The sequence below is a fragment of the Rhinopithecus bieti genome, unplaced genomic scaffold, assembly GCF_001698545.2.
Source record: "Rhinopithecus bieti isolate Rb0 unplaced genomic scaffold, ASM169854v2 scaffold_3734, whole genome shotgun sequence".
In the NCBI taxonomy this organism is placed as follows: Eukaryota; Metazoa; Chordata; class Mammalia; order Primates; family Cercopithecidae; genus Rhinopithecus; species Rhinopithecus bieti.
Window position 1 is genome coordinate 1,174,490 of NW_016804423.1, and position 21,811 is coordinate 1,196,300.

Consider the following 21,811-nt stretch of genomic DNA (forward strand, 5'->3'; position numbering starts at 1 on the left):
GCCGGAAGATGCCGGTTCCGCCAGCTGCTGGCCGCGCAGGCGCAGGGCAGACCCGAGGCCGTGCCGTCACTGGGCTCTAGCACGCCGGCGCAGCCAGGCTAGCGATGGGAGGTAGGAGGGCCCCTCCCCAAGGGGCAGGGGAGGCGGGACCTGGAGCATCCTGGTTAGGGTCTTGAGTACACACGGCTCCTATTGGCCTCAGGAGCAGATGCTCTTTGCAAGCAGCTGATCCGCACGCCAGTTGATTTTGTCTTGAGGGAGACCTAAGATCACTTTGTGCCCTGGCTAGTGATACCCCCTAATTCTTGTTCTCTGTACGTAAAACAGTGGTAACTATACTATTTCGCTGCTTGTGAAAGCTCCCAAGAGAGAACAGGGCATCCCCCCACCTCAAAACGTCGGTTGTTTCATTTAAACTTTTAAAAAAACAGGCTTTTGCAAACTATATAGCGCTGTTTTTTTTTCCCATGATGTTTGCTACTGTAGTCTGAGTTCTCTTAATACAGAAATAATACATAACAATACATAATTTACAATACAGAAATAAACCGTTGCATGACCAGGAATCAACTATGGACTCTTCTAGTATCTGTTTAAGGATTAAAAATAAAGTTATTTACAAACCTTTATTGAGCACCTATTATTATATAGTAATGGTGCTAGATACTCAGGGTGGAGAGATTAAAAACAACCCCAGTTTTTATGTTCCAGGAGCTGTTGGTTTCCACCGAAGTTTTGCTGTGGTCCGTCCTCTTTCGCCATGGAGAAGTGAGAAGTTATTCATAAAGAGTGGTGGGAACAACTTTTAGAACTATTTTATTTTAGCATAAAATACTGCTTTACGATAAAACAAATTTTGCTGCAATGGGCCCTGATAAAACATATTAAAGCTGTTAAGTGCCTTAGAGGTGGTGTAAATTATAAAAACCTCGTTTTTCAAAACTGACACATTTAATTCAGTGCTAGTTTGTAGTGGAGCTAGAACTTAGGGTTCCGTCTAGCCCAAGAACATTCAGTTATTTCCTTTGTCTGTCTAATTGACCTAAGTAGCCTGAATATCTAAACTCATCTGTGATGTTGTAAAGTCTCATGATACTGTTTTGTGAGTATCTACTCTTCAATTTAGTTATCAATTTATTTTGGAGGAAAAATGAATACTGCTAAGGTAGAGGAGCCTCCATTTGCCCATCTTATGAGTACCTATTCGTGTACATCTGTACCTTGTTCAACCTCTACTGAGTTCCTACAATGTCAGAAGCTGGACTCTGCATTAGTCACATGAGAGGAACCATGAATTATGAAACCAGGCAAACTCCAAATTGATTCAAAGCCCATTCTCCATTTTATCATGTTATTTTAGTTGCTTGGTTCAAAGACAATCAAGGGTTTTTTTCACTAAGTATCTTCTAGAGCTGCCATGATTATTAATTTACTTATGTAGGTGGTATACTTTAGTGCTTGGCACTTACTCGGTAATCGACATTAGGAAGCTATGAATCAAGAACCCAGCTTTGACCTGGAGCTCTCGATCTGGTAGCAAGACACATATGTTCAACAAAAACAACACCACAGGCCGGGCCGGTGGCTCATGCCTGTAATCCCAGCACTTTAAGAGGCTGAGATAAGCAGATCACTTGAGGTCAGGAGTTCGACACTAGCCTGGTCAACATGGTGAACCCCCGTCTCTACTAAAAACACAAATATTAGGCCGGGCGCGGTGGCTCACGCCTGTAATCCCAGCACTTTGGGAGGCCGAGGTGGGCGGATCACCTGAGGTCAGGAGTTCGAGACCAGCCTGGCCAACATGGTGAAACCCCGTCTCTACTAAAGAAAAATACAAAATGAGCCGGGCGTGGTGGCGCATGCCTATAATCTCAGCTACTCAGAGGCTGAGGCAGGAGAATCGCTTGAACTCGGGAGGCGGAGGTTGCGGTGAGCCGAGATCTTGCCACTGCACTCCAGCCTGGGCAACAAGAGCGAAACTCCGTCTCAAAACAACAATAACAAAACAAAAACAAAAATCAGCGGGGCGTGGTGCCGGGCTCCTGTAACCCCAGCTACTTGAGAGGCTGAGGCGAGAGAATCGCTTGAACCTGGGAGGCGGAGGTTGCAGTGAGCCAAGATCACACCATTGCACTCCAGCCTGGGCGACAAGAGCGAGGCTCCGTCTCAAAAGGGGGGGGGGAAAAGACCCACAAATTTATGAAATATCCTCTGTATATACAAAATAGGGAACATAGAATAAGGAAAGCCCAAGGGAGGGGGAGGCACACATCTATAAACAAACAAGTGTGTACACTTGAGTGCACAGGGGAGTTGACAGTGAAGCTAATGAAGCTCAAGATTCAAGGGCTCATTTTTGTGGTGAACACTTCCAAAATGTGCAAGTGTTGAGAGGGGCCTTGAGAGGGGCCCTAACGAGGTGTTCCCATGGTCGTGTACCTCGGTAAAATTTGCAAAAATAAGATACTTTTACATTATTTTTCTTTAAAAGGGCTCTCCAAATGGCACAAGGTTCAGGCCTCACAAAACCTGCATTCGCCCTTGACAGTCCACTCTGGTAGGGGTAAAAGGAGAAAAACAGAAGCGCTTTAATTCCTGGACCTCACTGCGACACTCTTAACAACCCTATCAGGTAGAACAAATTCCTCCGCAAACCTGCGGTTTGCAGAGCGATGGTGGACTCCCGAGCTCATCGGGTCAGGCACCTCTTCACGGCGGAGGACTGGGGTACGTAACTGGAGGGACTCCTGGTGCTCGGAGGAGGGTTGAATGCCAAGATCCCCAGGTCGTGGAGCAGGGAGCCGGGCCCACGCCGCCGAGGTATCTTTTCCGTCCGGGCCACCGTCGCGGGGGCTCCCCGGGCAGCGGCTTCTGCGCATGCTCGGGAGAGCGGGCAGGGTTCCCACTCCGGGAGCGGAGACGGAGAACAGGTTATGTGGGAGCCGGCGGGGGCATTTGCCGGCGACACCCGAGCGGGGGCCGGAAGTGGGGCCACAGCGCACCGCAGGAGCTCCGGGCTAGACCGTGGCGACGGCAGCGGCCCCTGGGCTGGAGGAGGATGATGAGGAGCGACGGAAGCGACGCGGGGGTACGCTGCTGCGCGGCGCCCGGTTTCGTGCCCGCGGCCGACTGCGCAGCCTGTCCGCGAGTCTGAGTAAGTGCGGCTTGGGGACCCCGAGCCCGCGGGGCCCGAGCGCCGGTCCGCGCCTCCTAGGAGGGTCATGGGGAGCCGCCGGCTCCTCAAGACAGGCGCGAAACCCTCCCGGGAGGCCGTTGGGGGGAGCCCCGGGGCCAGTGCGGCTTCCCGGGGGGGTCGTGAGGGTGCCGAGCGCCGGGGGCTGTGGAGGACCAGCCCGGGGCGCCGTTCCGTTCTGGGCTGCAGCCCTGCCCCTACTCCGCTTACCCCTCACCAGGGGCAGCAAACTGAAGCCACATACCTGTTTTGGAAACTTAAGGTGCGCGCATTGCCAGAGGCTCGCCGGGTGTCGTTTTGTAATTGGAACCTAAAACGTATCTTAGTGTTCCGTGTCAATTGCATTGTCAAAAACCTACGATCTTTAAAATCCAACCCTCCTCTCCCCCACAGACATGAAACGTAAAATAGAATAATTCCAGCTACGAGGTTGGAGAAAGGGAGAGTCCCAATCTAATCACGCCAGTAACAGGGTTAGACCTGTGAATATCAGGGCAGGAGGTTCTGGGGTATTCAGGAAACATCAAAAAAGCACCCCATACAATCGAAGTCAGTTTTGCTGTAGATTTTAGTCAACATTTAAGTAAAATGAATTACTAGTGTTACTGCCCAAGGTATCAAAACCAAAAAAAGTCCGTCCCCATTTAACAACTCTTATTTATGTTTCCTATGTGATAGTAGCTGGATAGAGAGAGATGAGGATATTGGCTTTGTGTGTTGGTATTGGATTTTCACTGATCTCTTTTGACGGGAGAGGGTTCGTGGATCAATACTTATTTGTATGCATGCTTAGGGAAATCACTCGTCTTTGACTAAAATACCAAATTTTATTTTACTGTGTAAGATTTCATGATTGCCCATTTAGTGTTAATGCTATGAAATCCTACCTAAGACATCAGCTGCTGAATTAAATAATTGTCAATAGAGGCCCACTATGCATGAGGCACTGCTGCATACTAAAAATGTAGAGTTGGATAGGATGAGGTCTCTGTCATCAAGGAACTCACAGCCTGTGTAAGCAGGTTAATTACGCTGTAATAGTAACTTCTGCCACGTAAGTTTGCACAAACTACAGAATATGGAATGGATGGCAGGAGGGAGTAGGGGTCCAAGGAAAGCTTTTTGGAGGATCTACTACCTGAGTTTGGTTTCAACAGAAAAAGAGTGCATTGCTCTGATTACTTCCTGTATTCGGATACGGTAGCCTCTAGGGAATTATGTCCATTATTTAATCCAGGACTAATAGGACTTCTAGTTGTCCTTACTTTCACATACTCTACTATAGTAGATAATTAATTTAAATTTTGTCTCATAGAAGTAGCTGCACTTAACACACTGTTACATTTTATCTCAACAATATTTCAATTTAATCTTTCATCCTCCTTTTACATATGAGGAAATATATATTTAGAGAGGCTAAGTGAGTTGGCAAAAGCTGCCTATCTATTAACAGACCATGACCCGAAACAGCGTCTCCTTTCCATTGCACCACACTGCCTCCATTTGATAGTTAACTTGGAATGATGAAAGCAAGCCAGGTACCTACAGGTAGCTCTTGGCACACTGCCCTCTTGGGCACGTCAAAGGCCACTTGGCATGTGAATAAGAGGGTTTACTAACCAAATTGCCCTGGGCTAGCAATGTAACTTAGTGATAGGTACAGGAAGCTGTTGGACTGACATTTTCCCATGATCTGCCCTCATAACTTATCTCAGGGGAATCTAATTCTGTTTCTCTGTTTAATGTATTACTCAGATTTTGAAGTCTTTCTAATCCTTGTTTAGTTGCGTCAGGAAAGTCTTAAGACCTTTAAATAGCTTTGTGTGTGTGTGTGTGTAGACTTAAAAAACGCTCCAATTCTTCTAATGAAGATAGTTTTCCTCAAATGACAGATTTTGTAATCCATTATTACATTTTATGTTTCTGTTTCACACGGTGTTAACTCCTACAACAGTGAATTCTGCTGAAATCCCTTGCAAAGATGTAGTATTTCCAGTACATGGACTATAGGCATTGATGAACTAGTCTGAGAGTCTGGATACGTCTAGTAAGGCTTCTCGTTGTACTTACTTTCGCATACTTAATGTTGTATAACACTGGTTTTATACAAAACAAGTATTCTGAGTTTCATCCATCTAGTTTATAGGTAGTTTTAGAACATTGCCCATTTATAAATTGGAAACTTTGTGAATTTCATTATCAGTCTAACATCACTACAGTTTTAGGCTTGTGGATTTTTTTTTAAACATTTCAGATATTTATAATCTCAGAACAAATTGTGGTTGGCTTCCATAGTAACAATAATCTCTCATTTTACTTCTGCCAGAGTTGACTCTATTTGCCAAGAATTTCAAGCACAAAAAAGCTACTAAGTTGCTGCCTGGCATAATTTTTGAGCTATATGCTCATACAGATTTAAATCCTAGTTAAAAATGCTGTCTGAACTCTCCAGATATTATCCAGCATCTCCATAGGCAGTTACTGTTCATTTGTCCCATAGGACTATCAATACACACTTTTTCATTATTGATGGCATATGGGTAACCATTAGGGAAATAGATAATTCATTCTGTGGTGTCGCCAACACCTTGATAGCAGCTATTTGTGTTTCCATTTTAGCTGTGCAGCTGGCATGGTTTCTTAACTTCCCAATGCTTAACAGAAGAGGAGAGAGATTGATGTAAGAATACTGAATCTGAGTTCCACATTACTTCACATGTGATTGGAAGCTGTGATTCACCCAGAGTCATTAATGAGCACCATGGGATGTGGGGTCCTCATTCTCTGCTGGGATGTGGATGTTGGCATTGACACATGAACGCGCTTTCCACTTTTTACAGTCTTCACTTGAACCTGCACATTGTTCTTTCCACTTGTAGGCATGTTTTTTTTTTTTTTTTTTTTTAATGTATGAACTGTTTTATTTTAAACAAGCTGTTCCCAAAATTATCAATTTAGGATGAACTTAATTAAAGACCTTTAAAGAAATAATAGTACATTTATGACTTAGGACTTTTAATTGTATTTGAAATTGTTTAGCCTTTTGCCAAATTGTTTTTGAGAAATTTGTTGTAATTCACCTATGGATAATGCACTTTTTTGTATTTTTAAAAGACCATTTGCTAGTGGCAGAATCTGTAACTCAATATACAATATGCAATACAATGTACACTTTTTTTATTTTTGCGGAGGAGTCTCACTGCATCACCCAGGTTGGAGTGTAGTGGCAATGATCTCAGCTTGCTGCAACCCTGACTCCTGGGTTCAAGTGATTCTCGTGCCTCAGTCTCCCTAGTGGCTGGGATTACAGGCACGTGCCACCATGCCCAGCTAATTTTTTGTAATTTTTAGTAAAGACGGTGTTTTACCATGTTGCCCATACTAGTCTCAAACTGCTGGGCTCAGTCAGTCCACCTGCCTTGGCTTCCTAAAGCGCTAGGATTACACGCATGAGCCACACGCCTGGCCCAATGTACACTTTTTAATTAAAAGTAATTAGAATAACTAGAATTTAATTTGTAGGGCAGTTCTGACCTTCATTAAAAAACAATTTTTATTGTAAAATGTTATCTATGATATAGTAGATTTTGTCTCGTTTACTCTCCTACTAACCTTACGGCAATAATTAAAATGTATTACTATACTCTTGAGTTTCAGTTCTTGATATATTTAAGTTTTATTTATTTTAATTTTGGAGAAAATATTACTGGGTAAAACTTTAAATATATTTGTGTATGTTATAATGCAGAAAGGATTTAAATAAATGTAATATATCTTTCTTAATTTGAAGAAGGCAAGTCTCTGGGGCGTAAGGCAATACAGTTATATGGTTAAATAGTGTGGAACAGTGATTCTCAAGCTTTTTGGTCTCAGATACCTTCACATTTTAGAAATGTAAAGGTCCCAAAGATTTTTTTGTATGTATGTGGATTATATGGATATTTATTGTGTTAGAAATTAAACCTGGAAGTTTATAAAGTGTATACATTAAAACTGGAAGTTTTAATTCATTTAAAAATAGCAGTGGTAAGTTCATTACATACATAAATAAAATTTTATATAAAACAATTTTAATTACAAAAAGTAGAGGTGTGGGATTATATTTTTGTAATTTAATGTCTGCCTCATAGAAGGCAGGCGGATTATTGGGCTCTTTAAGTGAAGCATGAAGGAAGTGAGGCTCACACAAATTTGTCGTTGTAAAGGGAAGAGTATTGTAATAGAGAATTGTGGATACTCTTTGTGCGACTGACTCCATCACTCAACAGGAGGCACTTCCTTAAAGGTCAGTTACATCATGCCATCTGAAACCTACATCAGAGAAATTTTTGTCTCTTGTTACATCAAAATCTGTTGATTTGTAGTGAATTTTTTACTCATGTTTGCTTGATTTTGTGACACCATTCGTTGGTCATTTGGAATATGTTGGTTTATTGAGTTATGCAGATTCTTCCAAATGGTGACACATTTAATATTAATAGATTACCACAGTGCCATCAAAAAGGTCTCTTAAGTGTCAAGGAGCTATTGGCAACCTCATTCATTTTCTAGTAAATATCTGCCAAACCTCTAAGTCTGAACAACCATAGTTTGTCAGTTGTCTTTTTAAATAAAAATGTTGTCACCTGAACAAAGCAGCTAGTCCAGCTCACAATTCAAATGTATTTCATTACACAGCACAAAATGCTTTATGTGCGCTTCCAGTTTTGTCACACATTTATCACACAATGTGTTAAAAAGATGTGTACTTGTTAGTTGAGGTAAAGTAATTTTTACTACTTCTTTGACATTCTTAAGTGAACTGGATTATTCCCTCATTTACTGTGAGCTCATGGTGATAAAGAATACAGTGACTCCAACATGTGAGGCCACTACCTTGATTCTTGTAAAGGCACCAGCAATTTTCCCCATCATTGCTTATGCACCATTAGTGCACATGTCAAACAGTGAGAAAGGTAAATGACATTTTAGTATTATTATGAGCATAATATTGATCTTGTGGACCCCATTAGAGGGTCTTGGGGACCCTCAGGTTTCTGACCACCTTTTGACAACCACTGGCATAGAAAGATCTCAGATTTAATAGAACCCTCAAAGTCCATCCAGTTTAACAGCTCTAAATTCTTCTATGCTATCCTTGCCAAGTAGTTATTTAGATTATGCTGAATACTTGCAGTTTCTGTGAATAATTGTGCTAAATGAATAAAAATAAGTGTCACAGACAGCTGTTTGATGGAAAGTAATAGAGATTCTTAATCCTGGAGTTATGCTTTGTCCTGCTTTTAAAACATTGCATAAGTTTCACTTGGTTTCTCTAAGTAATCAACCTTGATGAAATCCAGAGACTACTAAAATTATGTTGTTAAGGAAAGATATAGCTAAGGTTTTGATTTTCCTTTGCCGTTTGTAAGGACAATTGTCATCTTTCTTTGATTTTTCTTTGTTTGCTCTATAATTAAATGAACTTATGTTAGATATATGTAGTTATCTGTATCCATATCTGTCTCCTGAGTAGCTCAAGAGTCGCTTGAACATGACTGAGTAGATCACAAGCTACTTGAGAGCAAGGGCTGTATAGTATACTAGGAGGCATTGGAATCTGATGACCATCTCTTCCGGAAGAGGCTGGGAAATCAGCTATAGGCCTGCTTCAGTGGTGCATGCTGGATTTCATAGCTTCCCTGGGAGCCTGCAGTGATATTCTGAGGACTCATTCCATTCATGGTGGGCATGACTTCAATATTGATCTCTTTTTTAAAAGCATCAGTTTATAAAATAGTTATTTAAATTAAATAATTTTCCTTAAAAATGGAACCGTTTATGATCCTCCAGGTACCTGTATGAACACAGGAGATGATCAGTACACATCAGATAAACGTAGCCATCACTCATGCCATTAGCTGACTTACCATTCAGCTAACACTGTTAGCCAGCAAGGTGGTGTGAGAGCTTTACAGTTCTAGACTGCTCTTATTTTTAGTCTCAAATTGTTTATTATATACCAATAATGGACTTAAATTTAGAGACAGTAAGGAGGGAGCACTAGAGCCAATTAGGACCGTAAATCCTCAAGATGAGCACCATATCTTAAATTGCATCAGATGATCAAACTACTTATGTAGTATAGCAGGATGTCACTAATACGACAAAACCATTCTTTTAAAAGGAAAACAGTCATATCTAATTTATACTGTACATGATAATAAAGATTAGTCATGCTTTCAGTAGATTAGTTTTTGAGACACACTTACTAATATCAATGTGACACTTCAAACCACTTCATTTAGAAAGCACAAAAGTTATTTCTAAGGTTGATTTTTTTTTCATTCAAATACAAGACTGGTACAGGTTATAATAAACTGTAACACTTAAATCTTAGCTGTATATCCTGGGTTTTTAAAAAATACATTTGTTTACACATCATGCTTTTTTGTGTGCATAATTAGCATAAAGCCTGCAAAACGTTGGGAAGGGAGCAGGATGCGTTTAGTTTTGGATAAGTTTGAAATATCAGTGAAGCATCAGGTACGTGAGCAACAGGTAAATTAAGATTGTAGATGAAGAGTAGACTTGTAGATTGGGGATAATTCATACACAGGTGTGATAATTTGAGCCATGAAAAGGAATGAAATCACTGAGGGAAAGAACGTAATAACATAAAGGAGTGGAGAAGACCTTGGAAAATGCCTGCTTTTCGGGGTATAGGGCAGAGAGAAACAGCAATTTGAGTATAGAGGAGAAGCCAACAGCAGATGACACTTTGGGGGTCTGGTGTTGCAGTGTGGATTGAGAAAAATCCACTAGATTTATTTTAAAGTGAAGTTTACATTTTATGAGAGATCATTATGAGAACTCAGCAAGTTCTCAGATAGTAAATGGTTAAGGAGTTACTGAGGGTGATTAAAACCACAGATTGGTGGGTTTTAGAAATGTTTGACATGTAATACCAGTTCTGATAACACAGCAAACAGAAAATTGAGTAATGGGACTGTCATGTATTCATTTAAGATGTAGACACAAGGTTAAAAATACATACAATAATGATGTAAAAGAAGACTGGAAGATGAGAAGTTATTGATTATCTGCATTTCTGTATTCTACATAGAACAGGTCTGATGGGCTTTCCCACTCAGCAGCCCTTCTAGTTGATATAAGTTTGAGTGTATTAAATGCATCCTTTTTCTTGATTTTTATGATGCTAAGATCTTCTCAGCAAATGGATTTCACATGCAGAAGAACCTAACAAATAATAAATCTCTTCTGAAGATACGTTTTATAAGTGTTTTACCACATAGGACATACTTGATTGCCTCACTTATTCTTCATGACTAGTAGCAGTGGTCTTGGGGTCATCTGGACATTGATGCTCACAAGACCCAGTAGACCGTAGTGAACCGTACTGTGCATCAGTCTCTCTGCTTTTTTGAAAACCCAACATGTCAGTGTTAGGTATATTGTTCCCAGATGATAGCTCAGGTCTAGTGGAAAATGACACAAGGGTGGGAGTGAGCGCCACCCCGGCTTAGCTGCTTCATGCTCCACAGGAAACAGTGTCTTTTTGTAACAGCATATGAGTATAGCATCCAGGACTAAGCAAATGACAAGCCAATTACAAGTCATATTCGATTCAGAAAAGCCCCTGTTTATACTTCCCACTGGGCATGTTTAGCCCTGCTCACTGTCCTCTCAATCCAGATGTAGCTCATCAGTAGGAGCCATTTTTACTACACTGTTGCTTAGAAACACAACTGATACCCACCTTTATCAGGTTTCCAGGGAAACAGTGCAGGAAGGTTAAGGAGAGGTCGTTTTTTATCTGAAGAGGGAGAAAGATTTTGTTAACCCTTTACTCACACTAATTTATTGACAAAATAAATAGAAAACATAATGCTGGCTGTAGGATCCATGCAGTCGACTTTAATTATTAGAGGCAGTGTTTGTTTTTATTGACTATCATAACATCTGGGTATGAAGTTGTTTTTACATCTCAGCAGATGGTGCATGGTAATTGTGCTTTACTGATACTTTTCAGCAAATTCAGTAAATTAAAAATCCTTCCTGATATTGTTCACTTGTCCTGATTCCTTTAAGATCATCTTTGAGATGGAAATATCATATAGACTAGGGAACAGAGATTATTAGCAAGCGGGGTTAGGTAAAAATAAGGCAATCTGTGAGTAGAGTTCTTACTCTAAACCACCAATGTGAGAATATCTTAAAGAGAAAACACGCCCATACCCACGCACTCCACCACCCCAGAGCAATTTTTATTAACCTGTTCTTAACAATGACTTCCGTTTGATACTACTGAAGATGAATTGACTTTTATTCCGACTTCTGTAGTGCAAGAACTCATTGTAAGCTTATGATTGTTTATCACAAAACAGTTTAGTTAATGTGACTTTTCAGGAATGTTTTGTGGAAAACTATAAGTTTATCCCTTATTATTCCTAGCCAGTAAAAGACCCAAACAAATATGCCCCTTTTTCTGATGTTGTTTTAAACATATATGCCCACTGCTCAGAATACTTTTACTTTTTAAAATAAATTTAATAATTTGTATATGTAATTAGATTATTTAAAAAATGTTTTAGTCATATGTATATATAAAGTGCTGTACTAGACATTAGAGATACAATAGTGAAAAAAGAGAAATACACTTCCTAGCCTTATAAATTTTTATTCAGTATTGTTTGCTAAAATTAGATGTTAGAGGCTACTAAAACGCAAATAACTTTTCAAAGTTCATAAGTTGAAAATTTATGTAAATTGATACAAATGTAAATGTAAAATTCACATTTTAAATTATGCTTTATTCATATATTTGGAGCTATTTTATCTGGTTTTATAATAATTTTTTAAGTAAGAACTAATTTGAGCAGAACACATTAAGAAAGTAGTAGAGCCAGAAATACTAGTCACAAAAGCAAATACAGTTAATGTGTCTATAACATTTATGAATGATATTATTATTAATCTTACTTGATACTAATGACCAGCCTTATAGGTAAGCGTTTAAAAAACTCTCATTCTACTGAAAAGGCAGTTGAGACTGGAGATAGGTGATAAGTAGTTATTCAGGGAGGATATGATACTGTAATAAAACTTGCTACCACTGGGTGGCAGTGTTGATTTCTGGGAAATCAGAGAAAATGGTTTATGTTCAAAAGATTCAGTTCATTTGAATAATTCAAATGTAAAAGTCTATGTTTAGTGAAATAATAGTAAAAAATCAAATTTGTTAGATCATCCAACTCATTATTTGTACAATCAGTCTATAACTTCTTTATAGCAATTCGGTTAGTGGGAAAGAAGGAAATGTATTTTTAAAAATTCAGTAAATAAGCAGAAGTAGATGAATAGTATATAAGAAAATTTGTAGCATATCTCAATTCTTTTGCCTGTTTAAGACAACATGTATAAACCTTTTGAAAACAAAAAATTCTCTTTTAATAGTTTTTCTTTACTTTCTTTATATCAGTTACATATTTTAGTAATCTTTTTAAAAATTGTTCTCCAGTGAGTCATTTTACTTTATTTATCTCTGGTTCTCAGAGGATTTCTGTGTATTTGTTTCACACTGAACCGTCAAGTATTTATTGCCTTATCAATACATTTGAGCAGTCTATTGACCCCAAGATGTGAAACTTCAGTGAAGAGTATATAAAAGATACTGCCGATCTCATGACACTAGCAATATGATATTTATTTTTAATTAGATATGAAAGATAAATCATTAATCATTTTCTTAAAAATAATACAGTATTAGAATCTAGTGTTTAAGTAAATTATTTAAGTTTAGTATTAAAACTTCGAGGTGGGGGGGATACTTTTATTCTTTTTTTCCCTAGTTGTTTTTTTAATTTTGTTTTGTTTTGCCCAATTCCTTATCCTAGTTTCTTTAGTTTTTGCTACAGTATATGAAAAAAATTGACAAAGTATATTAGATTGGTCTTGCTATGTTAGAATTTCTGAACTGCCTCTTCATTTCAATTTGCCCTGGACATACGTAACCTAACAGTAAATGTACCACTGTTAGGAGAATCATGCTTGTTTGCCTCCCAGCTCATCTACATTGAGAGCCAGATGATAGCCAGTCTACTTACGCCCCTGAGCTTGTTTTCTCATTTAAGAAAAATAAATGACACTACCGCATCAACTTTTTGGGGGTCAAATCAGTGAGAACATATAAATGAAGGTAGCTGGCCATAAATAAGCACTTTTTAAAAATAAATTAATTTGAAAAATACTAATGTTTCATAAGTAGGACAGTGGAGGGATATGGTAGAACATATGAGAGCAGAAAGGACAAGGGAAATTATAGCAGCTACTTTTGTGGATGGACTATACCTGTTACTATATTTAACAATTATGTGTGGCCTAGTACCATAGTTTATTATATTATTGATTTTTAAAAAATAATAGATACATGTTGAATTATTAATATTCTCCCTCTCTCTCTCTAGGATACTTACAGAGAGCTACAATGGAAAAGCCCTGGATGCTGTGGAACTTTGTTGAAAGATGGCTAATAGCCTTGGCTTCATGGTCTTGGGCTCTCTGCCGTATTTCTCTTTTGCCTTTAATAGTGACTTTTCATCTGCATGGAGGCATTATCTTCCTTTTGTTAATATTCGTATCAATTGCAGGTATTCTGTATAAATTCCAGGATGTATTGCTTTATTTTCCAGAACAGCCATCCTCTTCACGTCTTTATGTTCCCATGCCCACTGGCATTCCACATGAAAACATCTTCATCAGAACCAAAGATGGAATACGTCTGAATCTTATTTTGATACGATACACTGGAGACAATTCACCCTATTCCCCAACTATAATTTATTTTCATGGGAATGCAGGCAACATAGGTCACAGGTTGCCAAATGCTTTACTTATGTTGGTTAACCTCAAAGTTAACCTTTTGCTGGTTGATTATCGAGGATATGGAAAAAGTGAAGGAGAAGCAAGTGAAGAAGGACTCTACTTAGATTCTGAAGCTGTGTTAGACTATGTCATGACTAGACCTGACCTTGATAAAACAAAAATTTTTCTTTTTGGTCGTTCCTTGGGTGGAGCAGTGGCTATTCATTTGGCTTCTGAAAATTCACATAGGATTTCAGCCATTATGGTGGAGAACACATTTTTAAGCATACCACATATGGCCAGCACTTTATTTTCATTCTTTCCAATGCGTTACCTTCCTTTATGGTGCTACAAAATAAATTTTGTCCTACAGAAAATCTCTCAGTGTAGAATGCCTTCTCTTTTCATCTCTGGACTCTCAGATCAATTAATTCCTCCAGTAATGATGAAACAACTTTATGAACTCTCCCCATCTCGGACTAAGAGATTAGCCATTTTTCCAGATGGGACTCACAATGATACATGGCAGTGCCAAGGCTATTTCACTGCACTGGAACAGTTCATCAAAGAAGTCGTAAAGAGCCATTCTCCTGAAGAAATGGCAAAAACTTCATCAAATGTAACAATTATATAATGTTTCCCTTTTTGATTATTGCGTTGTATTTTGATTTGTGCAGAATGATAAAGAATGTTCCTTTTAGAAGTGTGTTATGTCTGTACCTGTCTGAAGAGTGACATTAAACTTTGAAAGGACTTCACTGCTCCTTTATGATATTCCAAATAGTTTTTTACATTTGAAAAACTAATTCTTGGGATTATTTCATACATTTTCATCAAAACTTTCAATGTGGTTATGTATTCATATCTTTAGTTTAATATGTCAGTATATTAGATATTGTTCAAAAGTTTCTTGTTGCTAAAGTGGTATAATCTGTTACACAGATGAATAGCTAGATGTGGAAAGAGATATGTAAACAAGAAACCTTTGGGTATTATTTCTTAAGTAAATATTGGGACAATCATGGTAAGCAAACTTAGTTCTGTAACTGCATTTTTCACCTTAAAAGTTAAATGAAATGCATGATGGTATTTTATTCCTTGAATTATGCAATGCAACATTTTACATGTAAATAGCACTGGTCATATACTGATGTATATGGTTATCTGGGTTACATCTATTTTTATGTAAACTCTATTTTGTTTTTGGCAAGAAGTGAAATTGAGACCTGTGTGCAGGTCGCCATTGAATTTTGCTCTGGTGAATGCTGAGATCCAGCTTTTTCTTACAAATAAATGGGACCCTGTTTTCCAATATAAATGTACCGTGTTTTTGTTAGGTACAGTCTGGATCATGGCAAGTAGAAATAGAAATTTAGAATTTTACTGCAGCTTTGATGTCCATATTTGAACTTTTTGACATTTGTAATTTTGGTGGCAAAGAGAATTTTAGCTTCTATCGATTTTGTAAGTCTTCAGCTGAACAACTCATAGCAGTCATAGTGAAGATTAGCACTAGTTAGAGTTAAATGAGGAAGTCTTTTATCTTTACAGGATTGTACATAATACTTTATAACAATTCTCACATTTGATTTTAAGTCCCAGTACCTAGTTATATCTATCCTATCAAAGGCAAGATACCATTTATTGAACTTCTTGAAAATAAAAGTTACACAGTCCAACAACAACAACAACAAAAAACAATGTTCTTGGTTTAATGTTCCAGTTGCTGTGAAATAGAACTCCTACAATCAAAAGACCGTTTTAGGAAGTCTTATTTATTTATTTAAAAAGTTTTACATGTAGGAGTGTGGGAATGAAGGAATTCTGGAGCTTTTTGATACAAAACCTATTACCACATTTAGCAGTTAAATAGCTATAGGTGGGAAGTAGGATTTAGATACGTAGAAAAGTAAGAAAATCTTAGAAAAAATCCCCTTACAACTTTCAGGATTTACCTTAATAAAAATACATGTTCTGAGTCATAATTGTGCCAAGTTGTTTCATGCAGTCCTCAAAAATTAGATGTAATTGAGCTTTGTGTAATATTATGTCAGCTTTAACATATAATATTTTGAATATTTTAGCTGTATTTAGTGGCTTTCTGCAAGCAACTAGAACAGAGAAATAATGGGTCAATAATGTTGACCTCAGTTTAAAACTTTCAATGGAGATAGATAGGGCTAGAAATACTTTTGCCAAATAGCATTCTTATTCACTTTATGCCAGTGTTTAGAAAAAATAAATTATAGCAAGTATGATTTCTAAGAATGTTTTTCTATAAATTATTAATTGTAAAAACTCTCGCTTTTAAAACAAGTTGGTAATGCATATCATGGAAGGCGTATTTTGTATGTATAAATTTACCACAATTAAAGGCTACTTTTCTTGTCAGTCCTTGCTATGTAGAATGACTATTCTAAATATAAATGTATTAAAAAGAAAATACAACAAAATGTATATTTAGACATGAGCTTACATGGCATACCTTATATTTGTATCATTCTTTAAAGTTTACAAAAAAACACCTTATGTTTTTATGTAATCAGTCATTACACTATGGAGAAATTTATCAGCTTTAGTTCTAAATGTGCTGATGAGGTATAAAAGCTATTTCTTCATCAGTATTTTGCTTTTATGCTGCTTTTTCTTTTTGATACTCCAGGTTGATAAACTATCTTTTAAATTTTAAGCCAGGACTTCAAAATTATAGAGTACTTGTTTGCCGTCCCCTACCTTCATTCTCTTCGTAGGGTTAAGGAGCCTTTCTTTCTGCAGCTAAGGGCAGAGGCTGTGCCTAGGGCTGTACCACAAATTTCTTCAATAGCATCTGTATTTGAGACCGTTTCGTTAGATGAGTAAGAGGTGGAAAACAAACTTAGTATCAGGGTCCGTGAAGCCCATGGCATCAGTTTTGAAAATATTTCTAGTTTTGTAGCCAAAGCAATTGGTCCTGGTAAAATGAGACTTTTTCAGGAGTCACTCCTTCACTTTGGACCCATAGCTTAGTGAATGGAAGTATATGTACCTATCTTGTGTATTAACTTCTGTCTTATTTATGCAAGAGCAGCTATAGGAGTTTACAAAAGAACTCTTAAGTTACTAAGTTACTATAAATTTGGGGATCCTAGAGTGATCTTAAATATGGCAAGATACAGCTCATTTAGAATAAAATCTCACATCCATTATTTTAAAGGGAATGATTGGGGGAAAAAACTGGTGAAAAAAATATAAAAAAGGACCCTAAAAAGAATTCTGCAAAATAAGAGAAAAAATAATTTGTGACAGGTAATAGAATACTAGTGGGATAGAAACAACTAGAAAGAAAAGTGTGACACAGTTTTTACATTTAGATATAGAAAATAATGAGATTGGTGAAAGGAAATAGTGCAACACATTTGGACGCAAAGCATTTCTAACAAAAAGTGGCTGTGGCACTTGACATTGCAACTACACTGTTACTGCAATGTTTTTGACTGTTAAAATTGATATTTTCATAAAAATGGTGTTCTGAATTTTGCTGCAGGGCTGCTGAAATTTATGATTACCTGTAGACACTTGATAATTACATAGATTACAGCTTTGGTAATATGTCACTGGAGTAATTATGCTATAATATCTGTTGAGAATTCATACCATCTGATGCTTACGTATTTCTTATATTTGTAAGATTTGGCTTGGTGGGAATAGGTTTGGGGTAATTAAAGAGTGAAAGCTGTATTTCATTTTTTATAAATTATCTTTCAAGCTCAGATAGCTTAAGAGCAGTTTAGATTAAGGAGACCCTTTTCTCTTTGAGGATAGGGATAGGTAAGGTAAACTGTAAAAGAATGTCACAGAAGTCACTTTTAATTTAAGTCACGATTGAGATACTGAAATCTTCCGCTGATTCTTCTCCTTTCCCTTTTCCTATTATGTTTGATAATTATATATATTTTAAAACTGTGAGAGGAAAATTAGTCATAAGTAACCCTTTTGGATTATCCACTTAAATTTATGTATTTTCATATTACTCAGGTAAAGATGGAAATGACAGAGCACAGACATTTATTTTTTAAATTGATAGGGTAGAAAATAAAATGTACTTCTGTTTATTCATAATACTATATATATATATATATACACACACATCGTTTTAGCAAATTGGAAATAATATATTCATTTGTATGGCAAGAGAAATGCAGTCATCTTAATACTAGTCTACACATTTTTGCCAAATGGCACAAATATACCTCCATTTATATTTTGTATCTTAAAATGTAGTTTAAACACAGGACTATGTATGAGACACTTTTTTACAAAAAGTGCCGTATATACATATATAACAGGTGAGTGTGTGTTTACCATAATTTATAATGATTTCTGTCAGTACAGCGTATATGGAAAATTCAAGTTGTTTTTAACATATTCAAGTATGTTCAGTATAAAATAAGTTAATCCCATTTCATAATGTAAATCATTTTTGTTATTTGCCATATTTTATTTGAAGTAATAAAATTTTATAACTCAAATTTGAATGTCATAGTACATTGTGTGCTAACCATGGCAAGCAAACATTTACATTTGTTTTTTACAATAAATTTCTTTTAAAATATACTTTCTATTTTTCTGTACTGACATATGCAATAAATTGGTACATTAAAAATTTGATTAATGTCTTCAGATAGTTTGTATTCAGTCTTTTTTTAAAAATTGTTAATCTAGAATTTTATGGTAGGACATTAAAGTTTTCTCAACGGTTATGTAAAATTCCTTAATTTATACTGAAATTAATGAATTTTATTCTAGTAATGGTGTGGATAAAAAATAGAAGTTAGATTTATATTTCATTCCCCAGAGAGTATTATCCTCTTACATACATTTAATTTAGGCTCATATTAAAGCTATACGTGAACCAGTGGTGAATGACTAATCCCTAATGTATTTCTTTAGTTAATTGAATCTAGGAATGAATACATTTTAACTTAATTATTATGTTGCCTTCAGATTTCATAAAATGCTTTTTAAAAAAATTCTGCTTTTTTTCTCCTCTTGTTTGTGTTTTAGTTAATGGTTTTTAATGATGAAGAAATGGCCTGATACTAACTGAGCCTTTAGGGGCCTATACCTTGCTTTTCCTAACAAGAAATTGTGCACGCTTGAATATGTCAGAATGAGTTGGATAATAGGATGTGTATGATGAATCTTAAATGGTCCCCTGAAAGGGAAGATGAAGAATTCATGTATTGGAGCCCATCTTTGTATGGGTAGATCTGGTGGGAGCTAGGGTCTCTCATGTACTACCCTGGAAGATCGCCAAGTTGAATCCCAGGGTGAAGTCGTTTTTAGATTACTATTTCTTAAGTTTGAAAGATAAGTTTTTTCACATTGCCATTTCACTCTCCAACTCTTTCCTTACATTCCATTACATAACTAAAAAGCATGAACAATTAGATCTGGCTAGAGACTATAACTCCTATCTCACTAAGGGGAGAGGAAGGTAAATTTTTTGAGTGTCTTCAAATATAAGGCCCAGGTGTTGAATGTGTTAATTGAATCCTCACAACAAACCTTCGAGTGATTTGTAGTCCCATTTTATAAGAAATAGAGTGGTTCAGTAACATGCTCAAGGTTACCTAGAGTGAACCAAGATGTCAATCCAGGTCTCTAATTCTAAATCGAGGACAGCTATTCATTTGCTAATTTACCCAAACAATTTGCAAGTTTTGTTCATGTTGGAATAGATGAGAAATGTTGAAGTGGGTTAAAAGTTGATCAGTTATTCAGGAATCCAAAAGAATTGACTGTGAATTGAAATAAGTATTACACAGTAATGTACATGTTTTCAAAGTCATTAAATGTGTGTTTCTGTAGGAAAATCTAGATGTTAGTCTCATAAGAGTTATCCTCTCAAAAAATCTTGGAGTCGTCTTTTTATTCCTGATATTTTGAAACACACCTTGCTGTTTTTCCAATAAGATTTATTTTCCCAACATTTCCACTACTACCATACCAGTCCCTCAAATTCTTTCATAGTAGTCAACATTTTTATTGGGTGCTTTTGTGTTCCAAGTATTGTTCTGACTCCTTTTTGTCGTTTATTCTTAATAACTGAATATGAACTGGATCATTGCCCTATTCTTTCTAACTTATCAGAAAAACTCTATCATTCCCTATCCAGTGATTTTCAGTGGCTGCATTTCTCAGTAGATCAAAGTCAGAGCTTTCATTTTATAGGGTCCTTTACAAACTAAACCTTGTAAAAGGTATCTGTTCTTTCTCTTTCCAATCAAACTTACTCCTCTTCTGTTCATTTATTTATATCTGGTGCTTTAACCTCTAGATCTGATACCTCCCTCCCACCTCTCTAGGTCCCTGAGTCCCTGACCAAATTTGTGGTAGCTCTACCAATAGTTTTTTTTTTTTTTTCTTTTCTGAATACCCATTGCACTCAAAGCATTTTGTATTTTGATACTTGATTATATTCAGTTCATTTCTTTATAATATATTGTATTTTGATCTGACAGGAGTGTCATGTGATTCCTGTCTTACATAGCACCTGGCACAGTGCTGAGCATGTTGTAGTACTAAATACATTTTCTGTATAGAATGTGCACACTGATTTTAAAGTTTGTCCAAACTTTTCCATCTTTAAGAAGAAAAAGTCGAAGACCATTACTTTAATACTTCACATTTCTTAAAGGTTTAGACCTAAAATAGCAACAAACCTGGAAGTTACACACGTACCCCAGAGTAATAAAGTAGAAACATTGGAAGTTACCCGTGTAGTTACAGCAGTCTACAGAAAATAAGAGGGGCAATAATTGTGCAGGTTTTATGTTCCTTGAGGGCTCCAACTTAAGCAGAGCAGAAGAGACTGGTAACTGTAAGCTCAGGAAAGAGAGGAGCAAAGAGTACAGGTAGTGGATGTGGAACGGAGATCAGTGGAGATCAACAAGTGTGGCAGTATCAATAGATCTGGTGTTGGATAAGACAGGAAGAACCAGAAAGGCAGGTGGACACATTAGTGGAAGGCCAAAGAAGCCCTTATCATGGAACATCCAGTTTGGGTGATAGTGACTGTGCCAGTTGTGATTTCTTTGCGTCCTTTTTTAACCCTGTAGCCATGGTTCCCTTATTCAAAATTCATCATCACCATTACTTTTAAAACAAATGAAATGATACAGACACTTGAATTAATGTGACACTGGCATTTTTCTTAGTCTTTTGTTCTAGAGCATATTTCTTGAGGTGTGAGTGAGTTCCAGGCTCCTCTTTGCAAAGAGCATGCATGCCTCAAAACACAGGACAGACTGCATTAGGGAGGATGTGGGAAGGGCAGAATCTCTGGAGACAGTAAATACTATGGACTATTTGTGCTCTCCCAAAATTCATGTGTGAGACCCTAATCCCCAAAGCGATGGTATTAGGAGGTGGGGATTTGCGAGGCAGTGACCTTATGAGTGTAGAGGAATGAGGGCCCTCATGAAGAGAGCTACTCCTACCTCTCTCTGCCATGTGAGGATACAAGGAGATAGCTGTCTGCCAACCAGGAAGAGTGCCCTTACCAGACATAGGGTCTGCCAGCACCTTGATCTTGGACTTTCTAGCTTCCAGAATTGTGAGAAATACATTTCTGTTTAAGCCATTTAGTCTATGATACTTGTTACAGCAGCCCAAAGTGAGTAAGACAATAAACAGTTCTAATTCTTTCTTAAAAGTGGCCCTGGAGATGAATGAGAGCTGATTTAATAATTTTCTTTTTATTTTTTATTT

General features: G+C 37.2%; 1 protein-coding gene across 1 annotated transcript; it reads left to right on the forward strand.

Moving 5' to 3' along the window:
• The first annotated feature begins 2,876 nt into the window (after positions 1–2,876).
• On the forward strand, positions 2,877–18,718 carry ABHD13 (abhydrolase domain containing 13). Its single transcript, XM_017868189.1, has 2 exons — positions 2,877–3,157; positions 13,663–18,718. Exon 2 carries the CDS (start codon positions 13,683–13,685, stop codon positions 14,691–14,693), a length of 1,011 nt encoding a protein of 336 aa, XP_017723678.1. The 5' UTR covers positions 2,877–3,157; positions 13,663–13,682; the 3' UTR covers positions 14,694–18,718.
• The last annotated feature ends 3,093 nt before the right edge of the window (positions 18,719–21,811 follow it).